General features: G+C 41.3%; 1 protein-coding gene across 1 annotated transcript in view; it reads right to left on the reverse strand.

The window, feature by feature from the left end:
* Window positions 1-526: 526 nt before the first annotated feature.
* The window catches only part of LIN52 (lin-52 DREAM MuvB core complex component), an 86,695-nt gene continuing 64,268 nt past the window's right edge, over window positions 527-22,953 (reverse strand). Inside the window, exon 6 of the mRNA XM_036431786.1 lies at window positions 527-2,458. Within this exon, the coding sequence (XP_036287679.1) occupies window positions 2,403-2,458 (56 nt within the window). The 3' untranslated portion in view covers window positions 527-2,402. The remainder of the gene's footprint in view (window positions 2,459-22,953) is intronic.

Here is a 22,953-nt window from a genome sequence, read left to right on the forward strand (position 1 = left end):
AAGGGTAATTAGGGTTACATGCAGAGAGTTTAGGGTCCCAGGATGAGAGATCCAGAGTTTATTGGTAGACCTGGGGAGGTACTAAAGGTTTTTAAGTCTACTCCAGGGAGTTGAGTGGTAATGAACTAGATGGCAGGTAGGATAGACTGGAAGCTAGCAGACGATGCAGTAGATGACTATAAAGCCCCATGCCACCCACTGTTGTGTGAGGGGAAGACAGCAGATTATTTGTCATTATAGCTGTTTTTTTTTAAAAAATATATATTTTATTGATTTTTTTACAGAGAGAAGAGAGAAGGATAGAGAGCTAGAAACATTGATCAGCTACCTCCTGCACACCCCATACTGGGGTTGTGCCCGAAACCAAGGTACATGCCCGTGACCGGATCGAACCTGGGACCTTTCAGTCCGCAGGCTAACGCTCTATCCACTGAGCCAAACCGGTTTCGGCTATAGCTGCTCTTTCTGATGAGGTCTATGCTTTAAGTATGCAATTTGGCCCTTTAAGGAAAAACTCACTCTCCAGTAAAAGGAACATATTTATTATGATGACACAGAAGACATTATATACAAAGTACAACCTTCCAACATCCTGAAATACATACATGCACACATAGTTCATAAATTTACATTATCAATATAAAAACACAACATTAACATTTCTGAGGACGACAAATATAAAACCAATAAATATCACAATTCTAAAATATCTACTTACAGTAAGTGCTGGTGACTACTATGACAGTAAAAGAGACCCAAACCCAATTACATAGGTTCAGGTTACCAACAAGTTGGTTTGGGGGAGGTATCCCAATATTCTCCATATATTTCTTAATTTCTCCTTTTGACATCATCAGCTCTCAAAAGAAAGAGTTTGCTATTATACCACTATTTTTTTTTTGTGCATATGCAAACTCTTCAACCACATTTAAAATAAAGGAATGTCAATAATAAGCTTAACTTAAAATCAAAGCCTCTGCCCAGGCAGAGTGCTTTCCGTCCCATACTCATCCCTTTTATCTTGTGTTCAATGTCTTCCTTCTTGTCAGTAAGGAAAATTGCATGGATGGTCAAATAGCACAAATGAGAGAAAAATCCAACATTAACGCTAGCTGGGAAACAAGGCACACGTATGGCTAACGGACCAGCCATTAAAGTGAATAGTGCCGCACAGATACTCAGGGCCAAAAATTTGACTACGATTTTCCTTGTATCCAAACACTATCAGACTACTGTCACATGGATGTTCTTTTCATAAAGTTCAGGAAACTCCATGGATTCTTCAAAACATTAGAGGCTTGTAAGACAAAATACGGAGAACATGTGTAATCACTATTACCCATAAGCTAGATTTTCAGATTTTAACAGAGACACATAATTGGCAAACATTCCATACGAGTTATATTTAAGTCAGGAGATTCTCTTTTCCTTTCATGTGTGTTCCTGTCCTGTGGGTGAAATATCTGATAAGTGCTGTGAGAGGGGCTAAAGGGGGAACACTGCCATCACTACATAGCACACACATTCCCGTAAGGTCAATCAGAGTGTCTAGTTGTTAATCAAATCCAACTCCTACAGTCAACCCCCTTTTCCTATCTTCAGGCCATACTAACTATCTCGCTTGAATCTGTAACAGCTTAATTAGAACTCCAGAGTCCTTTCTGTCACCTTGGAATTGGTCTTGAGGTCTAATGCAACTGTGCATGGGCCTTTCATGACACAAACTAATCCCAGGAGGGACTTGATATGCAAGGATCCCCTTCTCCGGAGTCAGAACGGATGGTGGGAGCTAGGAGGCGGGGAATGGGAGGCTTAGGATATGGGACTACCATGAGAGGTGTAGAATTTTAAAAGCAGGCATCATTTCTAGAAGATTCTGGTTTCTCCAGCTGGGGATTCTTAGAACCTAGTATACCCTGGAGAGCTCACAGGTCAACCTGCATGATCTGGTCCAGAATCTAATTGGTCTCTGGGCTCCTTGCATCATAAATACTTCCTACGAGATCAAGTACAACTCATGCAACCGCTGTCACAACGGACTTTGCCATCACTGAGTCAAATCAACTGTTGAGATCCTGGGGCTCCTGAGTCACTTCCAGAAATGAGAAAGCAGGACTTTGACCTTTAAGAATGCTATGCCCTCTGGTGTTACCAACATCTGACATGGGGATGGTCAGAGTCTGGAAGCTGACTGGATAACGGCATTGATCCTTGGTAGAACAGATGCTTCTCTTGCTGCCGAATGTCCTCAGAGGCGCAGAGCCCAGGAGCAGGGGAGAGGTCAGCCCTGGAGGTGCACCCTCCAGCCTCTCGCCAGGAAGCAGTGAGGTGGGCATCATCAGAGCTGCACTGGGAGCGGAGCGTGGTTCCAGCCCCCGGGACATCCTGTCCACGAACTGCTGCTACTTCTTGGGTTTCTCTAGAATGTTGAGGAACTTCCCCCGTGTCATTTCTCTGGCTGAAATTAAAAAGCAAATGAAAGATCAATGAAGACCTACAGTCTGAAAACAACAACAACAACAACAACAACAACAAAAAACACACATAAAAAAAACAGGATCATAGGAAGATTTAATTTAAAAACACAGACTGATTAAATTGTATACAGGTGATCACAACAGAGTCAATCACCACAAACCTCCAAAAAGAGGGGGAACAAACCACTACTGGCAACTAAAACCGTGCAGTTGTTCTGAAGTTGGAAACTGCTCTAGGGCACAGGCCAACTGGGGAAAACATCCTCCATCAACCCTTACAAAAATCATCATGAATCCCCCTAACCTCTCTCTCTCTAAAGAATATAACCTAATAGTCACATTCACTAGCACAGGGGTTTGCTCTTGGAGGCTAAAATCCAACTAAGGTTACAGTCTATGGGCTGCTGGTTTCTGGACATTTAAAATCTCAAATCAGAATTAGAGACCATTTACCCCGCCCCTCAGTGGCAGTCCCTGGACACTGTAATATAACGGTTTATAGCCCCTCAGTGCAGTTCATCTGGGGAGGGAGTAATAAAGTAGGGTTTATAGAACTTCGGTCTTCTCTCTCTTGGCATTGTCAGTCCTTAGATATTTAATATAGTCAGGCAAGGTTTATGTGTCTTTCTCTGACTTTCAGTGCCATCAATCTTTGAATGCTGTAGTTACACGAGGGTTTATATAGCTACTTTCCTACATATGAGGCTCTGAAATGAAAGTAAAACATTTCTCAATTACAAGGGTCACTGCAGAAGCCCACGTTTTAGCTGTCAAGCAAATCCTCAAAAATCGTATGAAGCCTAAAACCCCCTTCATCCTCATCCCCACAAGATCATCTTTTCAGATCCCTTAAATGGATTGAGCAGTGCTAAAAGTTTCCGATGGTTTGCCCCGGAGGCTGGAAGTCCTCTGGAATCAAGCAGAGGGCACACAGCAGGCTGTGCCCCGTGGCCTCCCGAGAACATGTCTCCATCTTGGCCAAAAAGTGAGGTGGCCAGGGAGGCTCCTGCAGAATAGAAGGACTTTACTCTGACCTCCTCCTGCCCTTCTCAAGTCCAAAGCAAACGGTGCCGGGAGAATGGGCTCCCGCTCTCCCCACCCCACCTACATCTAAGCTCCTGGTGGACCTGCACAAGGAGGAAGTAAAACAACACGAACTCTGTAACCGCAGGAAGGCTTTTGGTAACTGCAGTCTGTATATATTCCCCACCTTTCATAAGTTCCTGAGCTCCAACAAAGAGAAAGAAAATCCCATTAATCAGGAATGGAAGTATCAGAGCTGGGTCTGCTCTCATGTGCCCACAACCCCTCCCCGTCTCAAAGCAAATGGACCTCTCCTTCCTTGGTGGATTTATACCAACCCTCTGCATACAAAGTTCCTATCAGATCTGCAATTATCTGTTTATATACTTGTGTTCCTCTGTTGAAATATGAAAATAGAGGGCAGAGACTGTTTTATTATTCTTTATTCACTAGCACCTAGCACAGTGCTAGACCTGGCATCTGCTGAAAAACGTGCGCTGGGTGAATGAAGATACACCGAAGAACTAGAACCAAGTAGGATAACAACCAAGTTAGTTTCTTCCCTTCCACAGACAATAAGACTTGTTAGTGGCCCTGGTGCTCCATTCTCTATATCGTGGGGGTTCTTTTTAAATTTACCTTGCTTGTTTAGCGAGAAAGACAATTTCCTTGATGGGAATAATGCAGAATAATGGAGAGATGGAGGTGGGGTGGGGCAAGGACAGACAAGAACAACTTCCTAGAGGAAATGAGGCCAGGTGAGTACCTGAAGCAACAGGAGTGGGTGGGGGTGGGGACAGTGCATGAGTCCACTCTGTAAGTACATAATTTTCTAACCACTTTGCTGTACATCTGAAACTAATACAGAATAATATTTCATGTAAACTGTAATTGAAAGACAAATTAAAAATAATTTCTTGCCCATGGAAGGTAGCATGACTTCTTTCAGAGAACACAGGATTAGTTTAAGTTCCAGCTCTAGCACTTAGCAGCTGGGTGACACCAGGAGCTGGGTATGAGCCTCAGTTTCTTCATCTGTAAAATGAGTCCATATTAATGTCACCTGCCCTGTCCTCTTGGCTATTCAGCAGTGAACATGTTTGGTATAGTGGTATCACTAATATAACACCTTTCAGAGGAGGGTCATCCTGCTGCTTCTCTTGTATAATACTAAAGTATTTCCTGAGTGAATAAATGAATTAACTGTGATAAGGGATAGTAGTAATCTCAAAAATTCCACTCCTTGGGATCTTTCCCTCAGCCAGATCCTATAGATATTGACTTATACTTTTGGCCTGAGTGGGTCTCATCACTTTTTTTCTGCCTATTCTCAGGTGCTTATTAAAGACCTGAAGCACAGCATCAAGCGGTCCTGCAGCCTGGCTAGAAGCAGGTGCTCTGGAAACCAGACATGGGTAACACAAAATTCTTTGGGTAAACAGAACCTTGTTCCTAAAATTCGGGGCCAGGAGCACTCTATTGACATCACTAATGACTTCTGCCTGCTGCCCTTCAGATCTCCAATTCTTTGTTATTTTTTCTCCAAATGGAAAAATGACCAAGATTTGAAGACCTAAAATTTAAAAAGATCCAATCTAGTCAAGGGATCAAAAGGGCTTCACAGAAAAATACATGGATATTCCAAAGTCTCTCAGTGGCGAGCTCTCCTTGAATGTAACCAATCCCTTTTAACAACCCCTTTCCCACTCAATCATTCCTCCCCCTTCAACCTAATCTGAGTACACAGAGCTGCAGGAAACCACAGTAAAAGTAGAAGTAATTCAAAAGACATCATCTTCTACATGGGAGGGGAGAAAGTTTTCCTGCTCGCCATTCCTATATAGGAGATATACGAATTTCTGACATAGCTGCTCCCTAAAAGAGGACTGTGCCCTATAAATCACACCCTAAGCACCAGCCCCTTTTTGTGCACAGAGAAATTGCTGTGGGTCAGGGGCTGCTCCAGAGCACGTGCCCTCCTGTTCACTTGTCATCAGAGATGTTAGCATCTCTGATTAATTCACATAGCCCTTATTTGAGTCCTCATCTCTTTATCCTTGCTCTCCTGCTCTGCTGCGGTGTGAAGATTCTTACCAACCTGATACAGTATCACTGCCTGCTAACGGCACCCCCCGAAACCTAGCGAAATTGTTTAGTGATGCCAACCGCGCTTTTAATTTGCAAGACATCAGACACTGAGGTAATTTATACCAACATCTGTTCATTTTAGACTTCTGAAACAAACTTGCACATGCTGCTATAAAATCCCATTAGGAGTAGAGAGACAGCCTTCTGCTACTATTCCGTATTCTTCTACACACACACACACACACACACACACACACACACACACACACACCCCTCCCTTCCAGTAGGGTTTAATATGTAAATGCAGTTTACTAAAAAATTTCCACCAAAGATTTCACATCTCTTTGGGAGAAAACCTTTAGAGGTATCCATGGTTTGCTTACAGAGGAGAGGAAGATATTTCTATTTCCCTCTGACTAGTGAGTGCCATCCCTCCTTCTTCTCAATAGTTACAGCTTGGCGTAATTCTCTAATTAATGGCCAGGGTAAGAGTACATGCTTCTTAGCTTGGCACTTTCAATGCTTCCCTTCTCTCTTGGTCCTTTTTTTCTACAATGTGCTAGAAGACAACCCAAGAGACAAGAAAATTGCTAGAGTTTTATCTAGACTCAATAAAATTTCTTAACGATTTTCTAATTCTGGATTACTTCTCTAGGATTACAAGTTTAGCAGGAAGTGAACATGCTACCACCTTCTAATAACTATGCCAAGAGGGATCCACTGGTCACCAGCCACAGTGTGTGCTGTGAGAAGAGAGGCATGACCTTTGTGTGGCCCTGATTTACTATGGCTCTCCTATGCAGTACAAGACCATAAACTGAGAAAGCCACAATAGAGACTGTCACCATAGGGGGGCATGTGATTGCTGCAGAGTGTGGGAGAGGGGACCACTTGTACACATTTACAGGCGGCAAATGGATACACCACAATCAGCTTCCAGGTTTATGCTGTTTCCATTACCCCCTTCTCGTTTTCCTAGGACTGTCAGGTTCATGGCAGCTGTAAATAGCTGGGCATGCTCTGAGAGGTCAGGGCTGAGGGAGGACTGCATCCTCCTTGCTGGGAAGTGTGTGTGGTTTAATATAATGTCTTCTTTAGACTCTCCAATCCTCCATCCTACACTTAGCCTTGCATCTGGCTCCCTTGCCACGATGACTATCCCCAACCTGCCTTCTCCGCAGTAAATTTTCTGGTGGCTGGTTGAAAGAGAGTCAGTGGCACAGATTGATTTCTCACCGGTGAGGGGATGAGGGATTACCAGAGGCACCCTGGTTAACAAGATTGGGTGCGAATCTCTCATGAGACCAGCCCTCTCTGCCAGGGCTTTGCACCTTTCACCCATGACATATGGGTTTCATTACGGAAAGATTTTCCAGATTATAACTTGGAAGCAATTGCCTGATAAAATTCTGCTTGGCTTTAATGTAGGGAACAATGTAAAGAATAAGCAACTTTTAATGAAATGCAAGAAACTCATAATGTTTGGTTTTCAATGCCAATGCAAACTACTTTAAATATTTCTGTGCCTCGATATAATTAAAAATATTAGTGAGGTGGAGAAGAGCTACATTTCACTAGTTTGCTCACATCCTGAAGAGCAACAACAGGCTGTCTTTAGGAAACTTTAGTACGAATGGCCAGGGAACAAAGGAGACACATAACTGAAAGGAGCAGGGCTTTCAGCATTAGACAGGCTTAGACTTGAACCCATGGACTCTGCTACTTACCAGCTCCTGTACTTAACAAGTCACCCAAGTCATCCTTTGTTCAAGGTGGGGTTAATACAAAGGTCACATAGGCATTCAGCAAATGCCAGCTATTGTATAATCATCTCTTTCATTTCAAACAAGTTTATTTAAGCCACAAGACACTTGATGGGAAAACTATCTAGGATACATTTCTTTTATAGTAATTTATCTCTACCTAAAGACACATTGCCCTATATGTAATAACTATGTATAAGAAGTTGTAAAATTGTCTTTGGTTTAAAGGAGCAATTGAGATCTTATTTCCCAGCATGTTGTCAATTTGGTTCAAATAAATTCTTATAAAAATTCTCTAAAAAAACACAACATTAGCCTTAGCCAGTTTGGCTCAGTGAACAGAGCATTGCCCCGTGGACTGAAGGGTCCCGGGTTTGATTCCAGTCAAGGGCATGTATATTGGTTGCAGACTTGATCTGGTCAGGGTGCATAAAGAATCAATGTGTTTCTCTTACATCAATGTCTGTCTGTCTGTCTGTCTGTCTCTCTCCTTCCACTCTAAAAATCAATGGAAAAATATCCTCAGGGGAGGAATAAAAAAGAAAACCAACATGAATGTTGTCTTCTTGATTTGGAGGAACAGAGTTCTGGAGTAAATAGCAGGTTCTCTTGATAGTAGACACCTGTCTGCTGCTGGAAGGCACTGATGAATCTTCAAACTCCGTGTCCAACTGTGCTGGCATCTGGTTCATTGGTTCAATTAGCTGCCCATCAAATTGGAACCTGATCTGCGTCATTGATAAATCTTGTCATTCACAATAGGCCTTCAATAGTTTACTAAGTGGGATATGCCTCTTAATCTTAAACCACACCACAGAACTATCCTGCCTTTCCACCTTCAAATTAATATGACCATTCTTTTCAGTCTCATATAATTAAAAAATTAAAGTGACTTTAAATGTCTTCCAGTCCTATATAATAAAAGGCTAATATGCAAATCGACCAGATGGCGGAATGATCTGTCACTATGACGCACACTGACCACCAGGGGGCAGACGCTCCATGCAGGAGCTGCCCCCTTGTGGTCAGTGTGCTCCCACAGGGGGAAGTGCCATTCAGCCAGAAGCACGAGGAGCAGGCCTAAGCCATGACCATTGTTTTCCACTGGCCATGGCGAGGTCCCGGGTCCTCACTGAAACAGCACCAGCAGCACCAGGAGAGCTGAACTACTTATTTTTAAAAAGAGCTCAAATGCAAAACAAATGGGAACAGGAATGAATTGCATGTGTAACACACATACTCTGCAGGATCAAACCTGCCGGAATAATGCTGGGTGTTAGAGGCAGCTACCTTCCTGAACCACAGCAGGCAGCTAATTCTAGCAAAAAGCAACACACAAATCCTAGTGCATTTAGTACAAATCAGTCTGCTAAAAGGCTGTTTATCTAATTAGTTTCAAAGAAGATATTTTGTAGAAATGATGCCATTTATTATAATTACAGTTTTTAAAAATTACTCTTTGGTTCTTGAAACCTTGAATGAACTCTCATCGCTATAACAAGAAGGATCTCTTAGTCATCGGTGTGTGTTGAGCAGAAGAAAAGCATGAAGGGGGTGAGTGATAGTTAAGATAGTTCGCACAAAGAACCTATGATGTATTAGACATTAGGGAAGATTAAAATAAATTAGAGGTGGCCTTTAAGACGGGACTAGCTCTTCACAGGTATTTTGGTGGCTTATAGAACAAAAGTATACCACTGTGATTTATAATGCTGACTTCTCTCTCACAGCAATGTGGAAAGTTTTCTGTCGCTCTGGCACAGAGCCCTTCCAGGGCAGCCCGCCAGACTGAGATCCTTCACCACGCTCCAGTTCAGACCTCTGCACAGAGCGTACTACTCAGCGATCGATAATTCAAGTCAAGGACTAAGCACTTTTTAATGCCTCTAATGTGAGAGCAGCTGGTGCTGGGGCATTGACAAGAGCAGAAGGTGCTGTGAACTGAGCCTGGTGTCACTGGATGAGGAAGGGTCTCTGGGAACCTTATTAGGCTTGGTGGCTCTCAGAGGTAGTTAATTGTAATAAAGTCTACTGACCATTCTCAATCAACTTCTGTGGGAGAACACACACACGTGAAAAGCTGGTAAAAATCTCACTTTTCTCTAAAATACATAAAAGTAGCATTTGATGGTAAGCCAAGTAGCCTTCAGGCTTTTGCCTGAAGTTCTTTAGGCATAAGCATTTCAAAAAAAGAGATTGAAATATCTGAGAAAAGTACAGTATGGATGCTACATCTGTGACCATCAAAATCTTCATCCTCAGAATTTTCAAAAAAGCCTTTTTGGGGCACATTTTCCAGGTTCCCTTTATATCTAACAGGACTTTTTCTTCTAAACAGTGCTCCCCCTAGTAAATTCAGAGAAAGACAATTTTATACCAAACACTTTTTCCTTCAATTCATAGTAAGGCCCAAGGCCAGGTAATGTTTTATCCAAGAAGTAATATAAAAATGAAAAGCCAGGACTCAGCGCACAGGTAAACAAATTTGGACAGTTCCAATATGGAAAATAATTTTAATGGCTTTTCACACAGAAAAAAAAAAAAAAAAAAAAAAAAGAACAGAAATATCTAGCCAACAGATTTATTCTCCGAATATAACACATCAAGCGGGAACATAAAATATGGGAAGTGTCAGCCATGATGCCTGAAGATTGAAAGCAGAAGTAGAAGAATCTTAATTGTCAGGCATTTGAAAAATGGTGTTATTCGGGTGAAGCCTGTGTTTCTCCATCATCTCTCCTTGCCCTGCCCTCTTTCAAGAGCAAAACAAGACTAGATTTCAAATATTCAGTCCTTCTTATATATAATCCTTCTCTCTACTAAAACCCAAAACAACAAAAACTCCAAAGATTGGTGTTTAAGAAATGAGAGCTAACAACTCCCTATTTGTATTTATTTTCCTTTTCAGAGGGCCTCACAGGCCCTCTCATAGTTCCATTTCGTTCCCCTTTCAAGAGTAAACTCAACTGAATGAAAGGCAATGAGATCAAAGCAATGCATTAATACTCTTGGGGTGAGAACTTTTATTAAATACTCATAAATTTTTGTACAACATTCATGCCTCAGGGCCTTTACATAGTAATACATCGCAGTGAGACACTTATTATGACCAAAGGCTAGTAGCTTCACAGTCTTAATTTCCTCATCCATAAAGTGAGAACAGCAATAATAATCTATCATGTAAGGTTAAGATAGAACAACTAGTCAGGGTGTCTTGATCACTAGAAAAAACATTTTGGCCCAAATTAGGTATTTTATCAGTAGGTTAGATTCCACTCTCAGGAAAATCAGACCAAGATCGCAGCACGGACCACTTCATTGATCTGGATATTAAGAAATTTCCTGCTTGGGACATCCCCACTTCAAGGTACCCGCAGTAGCTGAAGACTATGGAGGAGGAAGGCCCAGTCTTGACCCCCAGGGCAGGCAAAGAGTTACATTTTCACCCTCAGAAGCCAATAAAAACCTCTCTTGATTATAATTTAGATAAGAACCACTGGATTGAATAATAATGTCTGAAACTCCCATGGCTGTTTCACCTTGAGACGTCCATCACTGGGTTAAACATGATGCTAATTGCATTTGGATTGATTAATTTCTCTCACTCCTGTCTATTCGAATAACGCTTAACAAAATAATCATAGCACCCAGAGCCAAATCTTTTCCGTCAAAGGAATGAAGCCATCAGAACAGGCAGAGATGAAAGAAATGAAGATGACCCGTAATTACTGCTACGGTGATATCATTACCATATTATACAAAATGAGTGTGGGGGGTGGAGGGACTGAGGTTATTATTTTTTTTAATGGAACCATACAATCTAAGAATACAAATTTGACATCAAGTGGAACACACAGAAATATAGAACTTTAAAAAAATACAAATCTTGCTCATGAAATTGAAAAATCCAACAAACACAAGCCTAAGATACATCAAATGCCTTGGGCTGTGAGCAGGTATTATTCACCCCACTATTTTTTCACTGCAATAACACTTTGTGTATGACTTGCATAGAGATTTAAGATGCTGTCTTCATACACAAGTATTGCCATAGTTACTGAAGAATTTTTCTTTCAGCCAGGGAATATCATTCTAATAGAGGTTACCTTGTTTGTAAAATTAAAATCTGGGTTTTAACTGTAGCTAGTTCTAGTTTAAGACACCAAGGAAAATGTATGTTTTACTTTGGGATACCATATAAATATTTTATATACTAAAAAATTAAAATTCATTAAATAAAAAAAATCTCTAAAAATAGAAATAAACTGAAAATAACTTGAATCTATAAAATTTGGCATAACCACACAGTATAAAAGTATATATAATCTATCCAGAACCGGTTTGGCTCAGTGGATAGAACGTCGGCCTGTGGACTGAAAAGTCCCAGGTTCAATTCTGGTCAAAGACATGTACCTTGGTTGCAGGCACATCCCTAGTAGGAGGTGTGCAAGAGGCAGCTGATCAATGTTTCTCTCTCATCGATGTTTCTACCTCTCTATCCTTCTCCCTTCCTCTCTATAAAATAGCAATAAAATATTTTTTAAAAGTATATATAATCTGCCGAAACCGGTTTGGCTCAATGGATAGAGCGTTGGGGACTGAAGGGACCCGGGTTCGATTCCGGTCAAGGACATGTACCTTGGTTTCGGGCATATCCCCAGTAGGGAGTGTGCAAGAGGCAGCTGATCGATGACACTCTCTCATCGATGTTTCTAACTTTCTATCCCTCTCTCTTCATCTCTGAAAAAAAAAAAAAAAAGTATATATAATCTAAAAAGACATTTTAAACACTTTATTTTCCCCCCCCATCCATTTTAAACACTTTAAAAGACATATCCCTAACAAGTATGTATTCTAAGGATATAAAAGTGGCACAGAGAAATCTTAAACTGCATATAGAAGTCTTCCAGTTACATGTAGTTGGTTCTTCTGATGCTAGTTTTATTGTGGGTTAGTTATTAGAAGCCAAGAATTTAAGCATAAGAGAAAAGAGATCCTATCCAATAGAAAGGTTACATGCAAATTAACCATCACTCTGTCACAAAGATGACGGCACCCATAGCCACAGATGGCAGCGCCGTCTTCTCAGCCCGGGCAGAGTTCCCAAGTCCCAGGGGGTTTGAGGAGAGCGACCACTGAGAGCAGGCAGCGAGAGTGGCCTAGTGGAATGATTGCTTTGTCACCGCAGCAACACAGATGGCCCTCTGGCCAGGCCCAGTGACAAGGCAAGCGTTCCGCACCTAGCCGCGGATGGACTCCTGTCAGCACTCACTCAATTTACCTGAGTGAGTGCTGATAGGAGCATGTCATCCCTGTGACTTACTCATTTTAATTGGAGGGGAAGAGGTGTGCAAGCTAGCAGTGCTGGAGGCCCAAGGAGATGCGCAGAACTCCACTTGGGGAAATCCAAAAGACATGCCACTCAGGGCACTTCACAAATGAATGGAGTGTTTTCTTCCCTTTCCTGCTACACCGAGCATGCAAATGCCAGAACCAAGACTATAACACAGATAAAACAGATGGGCCTTGGGCCACGGAGAGCCTCTGGACAGCGGGCATTGAGCGGCCAGGCCCACAGAGAGCTACTGGCACATGGATTCGTGTGCAGGGCTACTAGTATCATCATAAAATCAAATTCTCCTATCAAATAAAAGAGAAACATGCAAATTGACCAATCACTTCAAGACACAAGATGACTACTCCCATGACAGTCAAAGACAGTGGCCCCCATGTGGACACATGATGGCTGCCACAAGATGGTTGGCAGGGGAGGGTAATTGTGGGCAGTTGGGGGAGACCCAAGCCTGCAGGGGAGGACAGTTGTGGGCGATCAGGAAAGCAGGGAGGGTAGATAGGGGTGACCAGGCTGGCAAAGGAGGGCAGTTGGGGGAGACCAGGTCAGCAGGAGGGGTTGTTGGGGAGACCAGGCCTGCAGGGGAGGACAGTTGGGTGGGATCCAGGCCTACAGGGGAGGGCAGTTGGGGTTGACCAGACTAGCAGGGGAGGATAGTTGAAGTGGGGAGAGGGGGGGGAGGAACCAGGACTGCAGGGGAGGGCAGTTTTGGGCAATCAGGGCAGTTAGAGGTGACCAGGCAAGCAGAGGAGGGTAGCTGGGGGCAAGGGTGTGTGTGTGTGTGTGCGGTCCAGGCCAGTAGGGAGTGCAGTTAGGGGTTTCTGGGCTGGCAGAAGAGGGCAGTTGGGGGAAACTAGGCCTGCAGGGGAGGGCAGTTGGGGGCGGGGGGAGGGGTGTCCAGACCAGTAGGGAGTGCAGTAGGGATTTCTGAGCTGGCAGAGGAGGGCAGTTGGGGGAAACCGGGCCTGCAGGGAAGGGCAGTTGGGGGTGACCAGGCCAGCAGGGGAGGGCAGTTGGGAGGGGACCAGGCCAGCAGGGGAGGGTGGGAGGGGACCAGGCCTGCAGGGGAGGGTAGTTGTGGGCAATCAGGCCAGCAGGGAGGGAAGTTAGGGGTGACTGGGCCATCAGAGGAGGGGAGAAGAGGCCAGCAGGGGAGGGCAATTGGGTCAGCCAGGGAGGCATTGATCAGGCTGGCAGTGGAGTGGTTAAGGGGTGATCAGGCTGGCAGGCAGAAGCGATTAGGGGCAATCAGGCAGAGGCAGGTGAGCGGTTGGGAGCCAGCAGTCCTGGATTGTGAGAGGGATGTCCAACTGCCCATTTAGGCCCAATCTAACTTGGATCGGGCCTAAACGGATGGTCGGACATCCCTCAAGGGGTCCCAGATTGGAGAAGGTGCAGGCTAGGCTGAGGGACAGCCTCCTCTCCTCTACCCCCGCCCCCCCCGTGCACCAATTTTGTGCACCAGGCTTCTAGTAGACCAAATAAAAATCCTTTAACACCTTTGAACAAAAAAATATTTATTTACCAACCCTGTCCAAGGAAAAGGCCTAGAAGCAATGACAGTCTAGTAACAATAAATCCTATTAATACTTAGATTTCTACAAAAGCTACCCGAGGGGGGGAAAAAAGCTACCTGGGTTCCTTGAAGAAATGGATGAAATTACAAATCTAAGGAGGTAAAGGAACTAGGGTTATCTTGCCATGCTGAAAGCAAGGAAATTACCAAAGACTACTAGGCTCACATAAAATGACACAGGAGTCAACCTGAAGGAGTGCCCATTACCTAAAGATGGAGAAGTTTCTGGTGTCAGATAATATTTATAGTAGATTGAAATACATCAAATATAAGCATCTACAATACTTTTAAAAAGCTCTCAGTCACTTCAACTCATTTCATGTTTTGAAAATTGATAAATAAAAAGGGGGAGGAATCTAGCATTTTTCCTGCCTTTCCTCTTTGGACTGTATTTCAGGGAAACCATAGAATTGATTTATTAGAATAATTATCATCACTATTATTATGAAAAGGATCTATGGATACCACCTAAAATCATTGATCTTCCCTGAAACTGTAATGGAGGTCTGACATAAAAAGATAGCAGGTACACAATACCACTTATGAAATATTCTTACCAACAAGACTGAATTCAAACCAATTTATTCCCTGTCATGTTATAGGAATTTGGGGGGAAAGAAGAAAATGTGAAATGTTACCACCAGGATAAAATCACCCAAATTTAAAATGTGGGAACTACTAACGGACTAAAAACCCAGTTTCTTCAACAATTAAATACCAGGAGGAAGTAGGGAGTGTGGTTATGGAGAAGATTAGGAGCCTGAAGATTCAGGTCAACCAAATGCACTATCTGGACCTTGTCTGGATCCTGATCCATACAAATCAATCATAGAAAACACGATTTTGAGACAAACTGGACATGGACTATTAGTTGTAATTAAGGAATTATCATTTTATTTTGTTTGTATACTATAGTGTTTTGTTGTTTAAAAAAAAGGGCCTTCTTGATTAGAGATACATACTGAGGTATTTATAAGTGAAATGGTACTGAGTTACTTTAACATACTCCAGGAAAAAAGTAAAATAAAATAAAATAAAACACTCCAGGAAACAACACAACCACAACAAAAAGTGTGATTCAAAGGTATGAACATAAAACAAGAATGGCAGGAAGTTGACAATTATTAAAGCTGCAGATGAGGTTGTGGGGTTCATTATAGCATTTTCTGTAGTTAGTACATGCTTGAAAAATGTCCATAATAAAAAGAAAATCTCATCAAATGTTTCTTTAGAAATATAGCTTTTTCTCATTATCACTACATAACATAATACAATGAACAGTAGGCTAGGGAACAGAGATGTGGATAATTAACTCTGCAGAGGGCTTGGAAATGGATGGACAGGAAAAGCTTTAGAAAGGAGGTGACTTCTCATGTCATGAATGTTTATTTCCATCGTTAAATTCTTGGATGAGGGACAAGTTACAAATAACCAAACAATCAAAAGCAGATTATATACTTTTAAAAGCCAACCACATTTAACTTGGGTTAAGCCTAATATTAAGAAGCTGCTGCCTTCTAACCTTTTTCTCTTAATTATTTTAAAAAATCACACTGGCAAATCTAAGAGCAGTTTTCAATTTAACTGCAAAACAGCTCTGAGGGAAGCTCCCTGGCTCAACATTTTGCTTCTACAAAATTTTATTGGAGGTGAAGAGAATGAGTCCTTGGTTACTCATTTATTGAATCTTTTCAGAAAAAGCTTTAGGAGTCGGTAGCAAGACTAAGTTTAAGGTCTAGGACAATCCAATATCTAACAAGTTATAAAAAGGAACAGCTTAATCTAAACTTTCACTAGTCCAGTAAATTTCAACTAGTTTGCCCTCACGCTATCAACTGTATATAAATGATGACCTCATTAATCCCACTTCACTTTGATCACGCTTTTCCTTCATAGATGCTGATTTTTCCAATTTAAAACAAATTACTTGTTCTAGCTGATAATTTGATTTTTAATTGTTTGCACTGTGGTTTCATGTATGTACAGTTCATGTTCCCAACCTGATCGGACTATAATTCATAAATGGAAGAGACTATTAAAGATAATTTCCCTCACAAACTTGGAAAACATGTATAATATATAGTAGCTGTCCAGTAAGTCTTAATTTATAATTACTGTCTTCACCTGATTTTGAATTTCTTTTAAAAGCACATCACAATCAGTTAAGAACTTGACTATGACATGTCTAGTTATGATGTCATACGACATGGTTATTTTCCTTGTGATTAGAAATAACAGCTAATTAGCCTTCTGTTTGTTTGTTTTTCAAAATATCCAGTTTTGATGTTTCTGAATAATCTTATTTACAACATTCATGAATTCCTCAGCCAGAAAATTATATATGCTGTTTATAATAGTCTGCAACACTGAAACTCCAGAGCTTAACCTATACATAGTTAACATACAATAAACATGTGCTGAATGAAAAAACATTTTCATGCACAATCTTAGGATCTAAAAAAACTATTTATGGGTAACCAATATGGTTAAATATAACAGATGGAAAAATATAGTTAATTAGATGCTATATAAACATTATAGGGCTTAATAACTAAACTTAAAATATATTTTTCATTAATTTTATTTGCATTCAAACCAATACAGAAGTAAAAGTGAAAGAAGCATTTTATAGATGTCAGACTACTAGCCTCAAAACCAGAAGGTTAGAGCTCTAACCTAATTTCATCACCTTGTCAATGAATTCTTACCGTGTGCACACCCTATCTAATAAAAGATCAATATGCAAATTAACTATCACTCTGCTACACCCACAAGCCACACCCACCAGCCAATCAGGAGCAATTATGCAAGTTAACCCAACCAAAATGGCTGTAGCCACAGAGAGAGCAGGAAGGAAGCTTCTGTTTTTCTGGCGATGGAGGAAGCCAAGCTTTCCACACACCCTGGTGGGCCCAAGCCTCCACACAAGGGTACAAAGTTTCAATTATAGAAGATAAATAAATTCCAACAGAAATGGTGGCAGCCCCGGAACTGCAGAGAACAGGAGGCTAGGGTTTCCCCTGGTGATGGAGGAAGCCAAGTTTCTGCAGCCCTTGCCTGCCTTGGTCTCCACACAAGGCTACAAAGTTTAAATTAGAGAAGATCAATAAATTCCTACAGAAATGGCTATAGTCACCAACTGAGCAGGAGGCTTGGCTCTGCTCCAGGCTACAAAGTTTCAATTATAGAAGATAAATAAGCTCCAGATACCATGGTCTCTGCTTGGGTCGCTGGGGTGTGTGGCCAGCCTGAAAACCACCACAGGCCCCTCACCCAAGCCACCCCATGCTAATCCAGGACATCCTTTAGGGCAAACCAGCTGGCCCCTACTCATGCACCAGGCCTCTATCCTAATAAAAGAGTAATATGAAGATTGACCATCACTCCCAACACACAAGATGGCTGCCCCATGTGGTCAAAGATCCTGCCCCCATGTGGACACAAGATGGCCACACAAGATGGCCAGCAGAGAAGGGCAGTTGAGAGGGACCAGGCCTGCAAGGGAGTGCAGTTGGGGGCGATCAAGCCTGCAGGGCAGGGCAGGTAGGGGTGACCAGTCCTGCTGGGAGCAGTTAGGCATTAATTAGAGTGGCAGGGGAGTGGTTAGGGGGTGATTAGACTGGCAGGCAGAAGTGGTTAGGGGCAATCAGGCAGGCAGATGAGCAGTTTGGAGCCAGCAGTCCTAGATTGTGAAAGGGATCAGGCCTACATAGGCAGTAGGACATCCCCCAAGGGGTCCCAAATTAGAGAGGGTGCAGGTTGGGCTGAGGGATACCCCCATCTGTGCATGAATTTCATGCACCAGACCTCTAGTTACATACTCATAATTGCAGATGACGGGACACCAAGAGAGATCAACAATCTTCCTTAGAAAACCTTTCCTCTCCTTTGGGTACTAAAGTTTGCTCATCAGCAGCTCAACTGTGCTCTGCAGATAACTGTAGAGAGTTTTGCAATTGTGGAGTACTTTTCCCCCCCAAGACTTTTCAGAGAGGGCAAGACTAACTTTAGGAACAGATCCTATTTCAATATACTAGAGGTCTTAGTTAGAATTTATAACTTACATCAGTGGTTTTCAAAGTGTGGTATCTGAACCAACTACAAGAGCACCACTTTGAGAATATATTACGTACATACAAATTCTCAGGACTCTGTCTCAGAGCTACCAAGTCAGATTGGGCCCAAGAAACCACGTTTTAAAAAGCCCTTCAGGTGATTATGAATCATGCTAAATTCTGAGAACCACTAGCCTATATTATCCAGGCTCTTTGATTTTTGTTTCCAGTTGTTTGTAATTCTAATTCATTACTAAAGAGGAACCAGGTTTTGTTTTATTAAAATTATGACCAAGCCAAGACTGGTTTGGCTCAGTGGATAGAGCATCAGCCTGTGGACTGAAAGGTCCTGGGTTCAATTCCAGTAAAGGGCATGTACCCGGTAGGGGTTGTGCAAGAGGCAGCTGATTGATGGTTCTCTCTCATCGATGTTTCTAACTCTCTATTCTTCTCTGTAAAAAGTCAATAAAATAAAAAAATAAAAAAATAAAATTATGATCAAAATAAAGCATATTTCTTACCATAAAGCTAAAAGTAGAGGAGAGACTATTTTTTTTTAAGGAAATATAAATAGAAAGGGAGAAATTAAAACATTCAACCAAAGGATTAGAATTTTTGCCAAAACTTAATTAGTACCTCAATTGCCATGTTTCATTCTTAGTGTTAAGGTTACAATATAATCCTTAACCTTGAGAATCTCAGCAGACGACAGACTGGAAAATAATTACCAAACAATATCATTAAAACTATGAGAAATAGATCACACATTATGAGGACAGAAAAGGGTTGGATGGATTGGAAAAGCTTTAGAAAAGGGGTGCTATCTGAACCAAGCCTTTAGGAATGTACTATCAAGGAACGCCCAGGCAAGCTAAGGATAGCTACTTTTTAAAAGCTTTCACTAGGCCAGTGGTCGGCAAACTGCGGCTCTTGAGCCACATTTGGCTCTTTGGCCCCTTGAGTGTGGCTCTTCCACAAAATACCATGTGCGGGTACGCACGTACAGTGCGATTTAAACTTCGTGGCCCATGCACAGAAGTTGGTTTTTCGGCTCTCAAAAGAAATTTCAATGGTTGGACTGTTGATATTTGGCTCTGTTGACTAATGAGTTTGTAGACTACTGCACTAAGCCACTAGTGTAAAATGTAAATGAACGTTATGAAATTGATCTTAAAATAAGCCTGAAGTACCACTTCATTCCCAAAGTGTTCGGGATTTCTTGTGAATACCAAAGTAGTACTATAAGAAATGCCCTTGCTTTAAGAAATTAAACCACAAATAATAAACTTTGCCTATGAAAAATTTGGCAGAAATCAAGCCAATTATAACTATTCTTCATCATATTTTGTTAAGCAAAAAGCTGTGACAGTCGACACCCTAACAATTAAGTCAAATGAGTTGCTCTGAAGACTAGTTTCTTCTCAAAGTTGAAGTTTTCACAAGATTTACCTAAAATGGAGACTTCTACTAATATTTAATTTCCTTGTGTTTGGAAGATCAACCTAATTCCATGAAATAAAACAGTTATAAAATTATTAGTATAATTAGCATTCCTGTAACCAAACATAGTTGACTATACTTCATTTTTAAAAGATTTTTAAAATTGATTTTGAGAGAGAGAGAGAGGGGGGGGGGGAAGGGGGGAAAGACATATGGATGTGAGAGCAGAACATCGAACAGTTGCCTCCTGCACACCCCTTACGAGATTCAAGCCTGCAACCCGGGCATGTGCCCTGACCAGGAATTTAACCGGCAACCTTTTGGTGCACCAAAATGTCCAACCAACTGAGCCACACTGGCCAGAGCTAAACCTCAGATTTTAAAGGTAGACTATAAAAACTAGCTTTCATAATTTGCTAAAATGTTTATTTTAATTAAAACTACTTATGTCTGATTTGACTATTATTTAGTTCTAATTTGATTAAGGGGACCTATTTCTAATAAGTAACCCCCCAAATCCAGAATTGAGTTAAAAACCAGAAGACAGCCAACACCGGTTTGGCTCAGTGGATAGAGCGTCAGCCTGCGGCCTCAAGGGTCCCAGGTTCAATTCCTGTCAAGGGGATGTACCTTGGTTGTGGGCACATCCCCAGTGGGGGGGTGTGCAGGAGGCAGCTAATCGATGTTTCTCTCTCATCGATGTTTCTAGCTCTCTATCCCTCTCCCTTCCACTCTGTAAAAAATCAATCAAAAAACCAAAAAACCAAAAAAACAAAAACAATGTAAATAATGTACTTAAATAGTCCTATCATTAATCACTTTCTTTTTTATTTTAAGTGTATTTTTATTGATTTCAGAGAAAAAAGAAAGGGAGAGAAAGAAACATCAATGATGAGAATCGTTATTTGCTGCCTCCTGCGTGCCTCTTACTAAGAATGAGCCCACACCCCGGGCATGTGCCCTAAGCAGGAATGAAACTTGACTTCCTGGTTCATAGGTCAACGCTCAACCAATGAGCCACACAGGCTGGGCTGAACTACTTTCTTAAATCATTCTCCAAGTTCAGCCTGAGCTACTACAATAGTACATTCAATTCATTTTGAAAAGGAAAATGGGGGGCTTGCAATATAGTTCAATATCTGGTTAAAACTGTAGTCTTACTTCCTCACTCTGATTTGGGCGGAGTTGCAGAGCTTAACACCAGGGCCCCACCACCACTGACTTGGGCAGAGCTGGGGAGCATGCCCCCAAGGCCCCACCAAGACTGATGAGCAGAGCTACAGGGACCCTCAGGGGCCGCCACGGGAGATATATAGGTCAGAGCGTCCCCACGAGTTCAGTTCAGGCTTTGGATCCTGTATTCCCCTGGACCAGCAGATCTACAAGATAAAAGTTAAACTTTCCTCCCTCAAAGTGCTGGTGATCGTTTTCCTGTGCATTTTGTCACAATTTGTATAATCAATGATGTGTCTTTGAGGTCAATGTCAATACAGAAATTAATTTCTATATGCCAGAAGTTCTTCAGTATTCCAAGTATATATAGAATCTTTCTTTCAGTTTCACTCTAAGCAAAAAACAAATAAAACACCACCACAGATTAAAAACTATTGTATAAATGAGATTAAAAATAACAAAACAGAGGATATGACCTATTGTCATTCAGCTTTTCATGACCCAAAATAGGCAACCAACTGTAAGTGGATTCACAAAAAGTCATTCTTCTCCATTCTTGCTCAAGATATGAAATATCAAACTCGAGTTCTTTGAAACAGAGCTCAACAATGAGAGTGATGAAAGCAAAGAGGGTTGTGTTTTTGCTTTCCCAGTCAGTTTCTAAGTGACTCCCAAACACAAAGGAGAGCCTAATAAATGGCTGAGTAAACTACTATTTTAGCAAAATGTATTTAAATCATTGGATGATATATGCTGTACTCACAGTAAAAGTATATCTATGGAATTCTAATGCAAGTCTTATAATATGCAGGGAATTGGGAGGATGGGAGTGACTGCTAATGGGTACAGGATTTCTTTTGGGGTGATGGAAATATTTCCAAATTAGATTACAAACAGTTGCACAATTTTGGGAATAATTGACCTGTGCACTTTAAACAGGTGAATTTTATGGCATATGAAAAATTACATGCAGAAGTATAAAAAAACCTCTTGGGCTCAAGTAAAACGCTTGCTAAAGACTGCACAGGGCCATACCTGGTATGGCTCAGTTGCTTGAGCATCATCTTATGCACTGAAAGGTTGCTGGTTTGATTCCTAATCAAGGCATATGCCTGGGTTGCAGGCTCAATCCCAGATAGGGGGCTTGCAGGAAACAACCGATCTATCAGTATGCCTGTCTGTCTCTCTCTCTAAAAATTGAAAAAACAAAAATAAAATTATTTTAAAAATAAAAAAGTCTGCATAGGGAAGATTGAAGGCAAAAGAATCTGAGTTTCTCCACTAAAGACATAGGCATCCAGTTCTTACCTTTCTCCTGAGGAACCAAAAAAGTAAAACAAACACAAAAACACCTTGCCCAACTGGTGTTGCTCAGTGGTTAAGCATTGATCCATGAACCAAGAGGTCATGGTTAGATTCCCCATCAGGGCACATGCTGGGTTTCGGGCTAAATGCCCAGTAGCTCGCATGTTTTATCTTTTTATCACTCTTTCAAACCCTTTCTCTTGGCTTTGTGCTTGATAAATAACTGACTGGGGGAAAAATCTGAGCATTCAGGAGAAACTGAAGTATTGCTGCCATTTACTTCAGAGAAATACACTTCATAAATTCAATTCTGTTTAATTAAGATAACACCGGAAGTTTTATATATGATGTCCTTTTAGAAGCACATCTATATTTTTTATATATGATGTCCTTTTAGAAGCACATCTATATAAAGAACCTATATTTTCAATTAAAATAAGTACACTACTTTGATTACTTCGACACTATGAATAATTATTTGAAAAATGCTCCTTTTGTTTAAAGCCTAAATATTCATCCCAGGAAGTCAGAATGCAATTAGATTTAATATAAGTAGATTAGATGAATGCAAATGTATTAGATGAGAAAACATTTAACAAAGCTATGTATTTAAACACATCAAAATCCATAAAATAAAAGATTAAAGTTGTACAAAACTAAGTAATCCTCAGTACAAGTAAATAATTGGTTAGATGTAATA

The sequence above is a fragment of the Pipistrellus kuhlii genome, unplaced genomic scaffold (assembly GCF_014108245.1).
Source record: "Pipistrellus kuhlii isolate mPipKuh1 unplaced genomic scaffold, mPipKuh1.p scaffold_m20_p_1, whole genome shotgun sequence".
Taxonomy (NCBI): Eukaryota; Metazoa; Chordata; class Mammalia; order Chiroptera; family Vespertilionidae; genus Pipistrellus; species Pipistrellus kuhlii.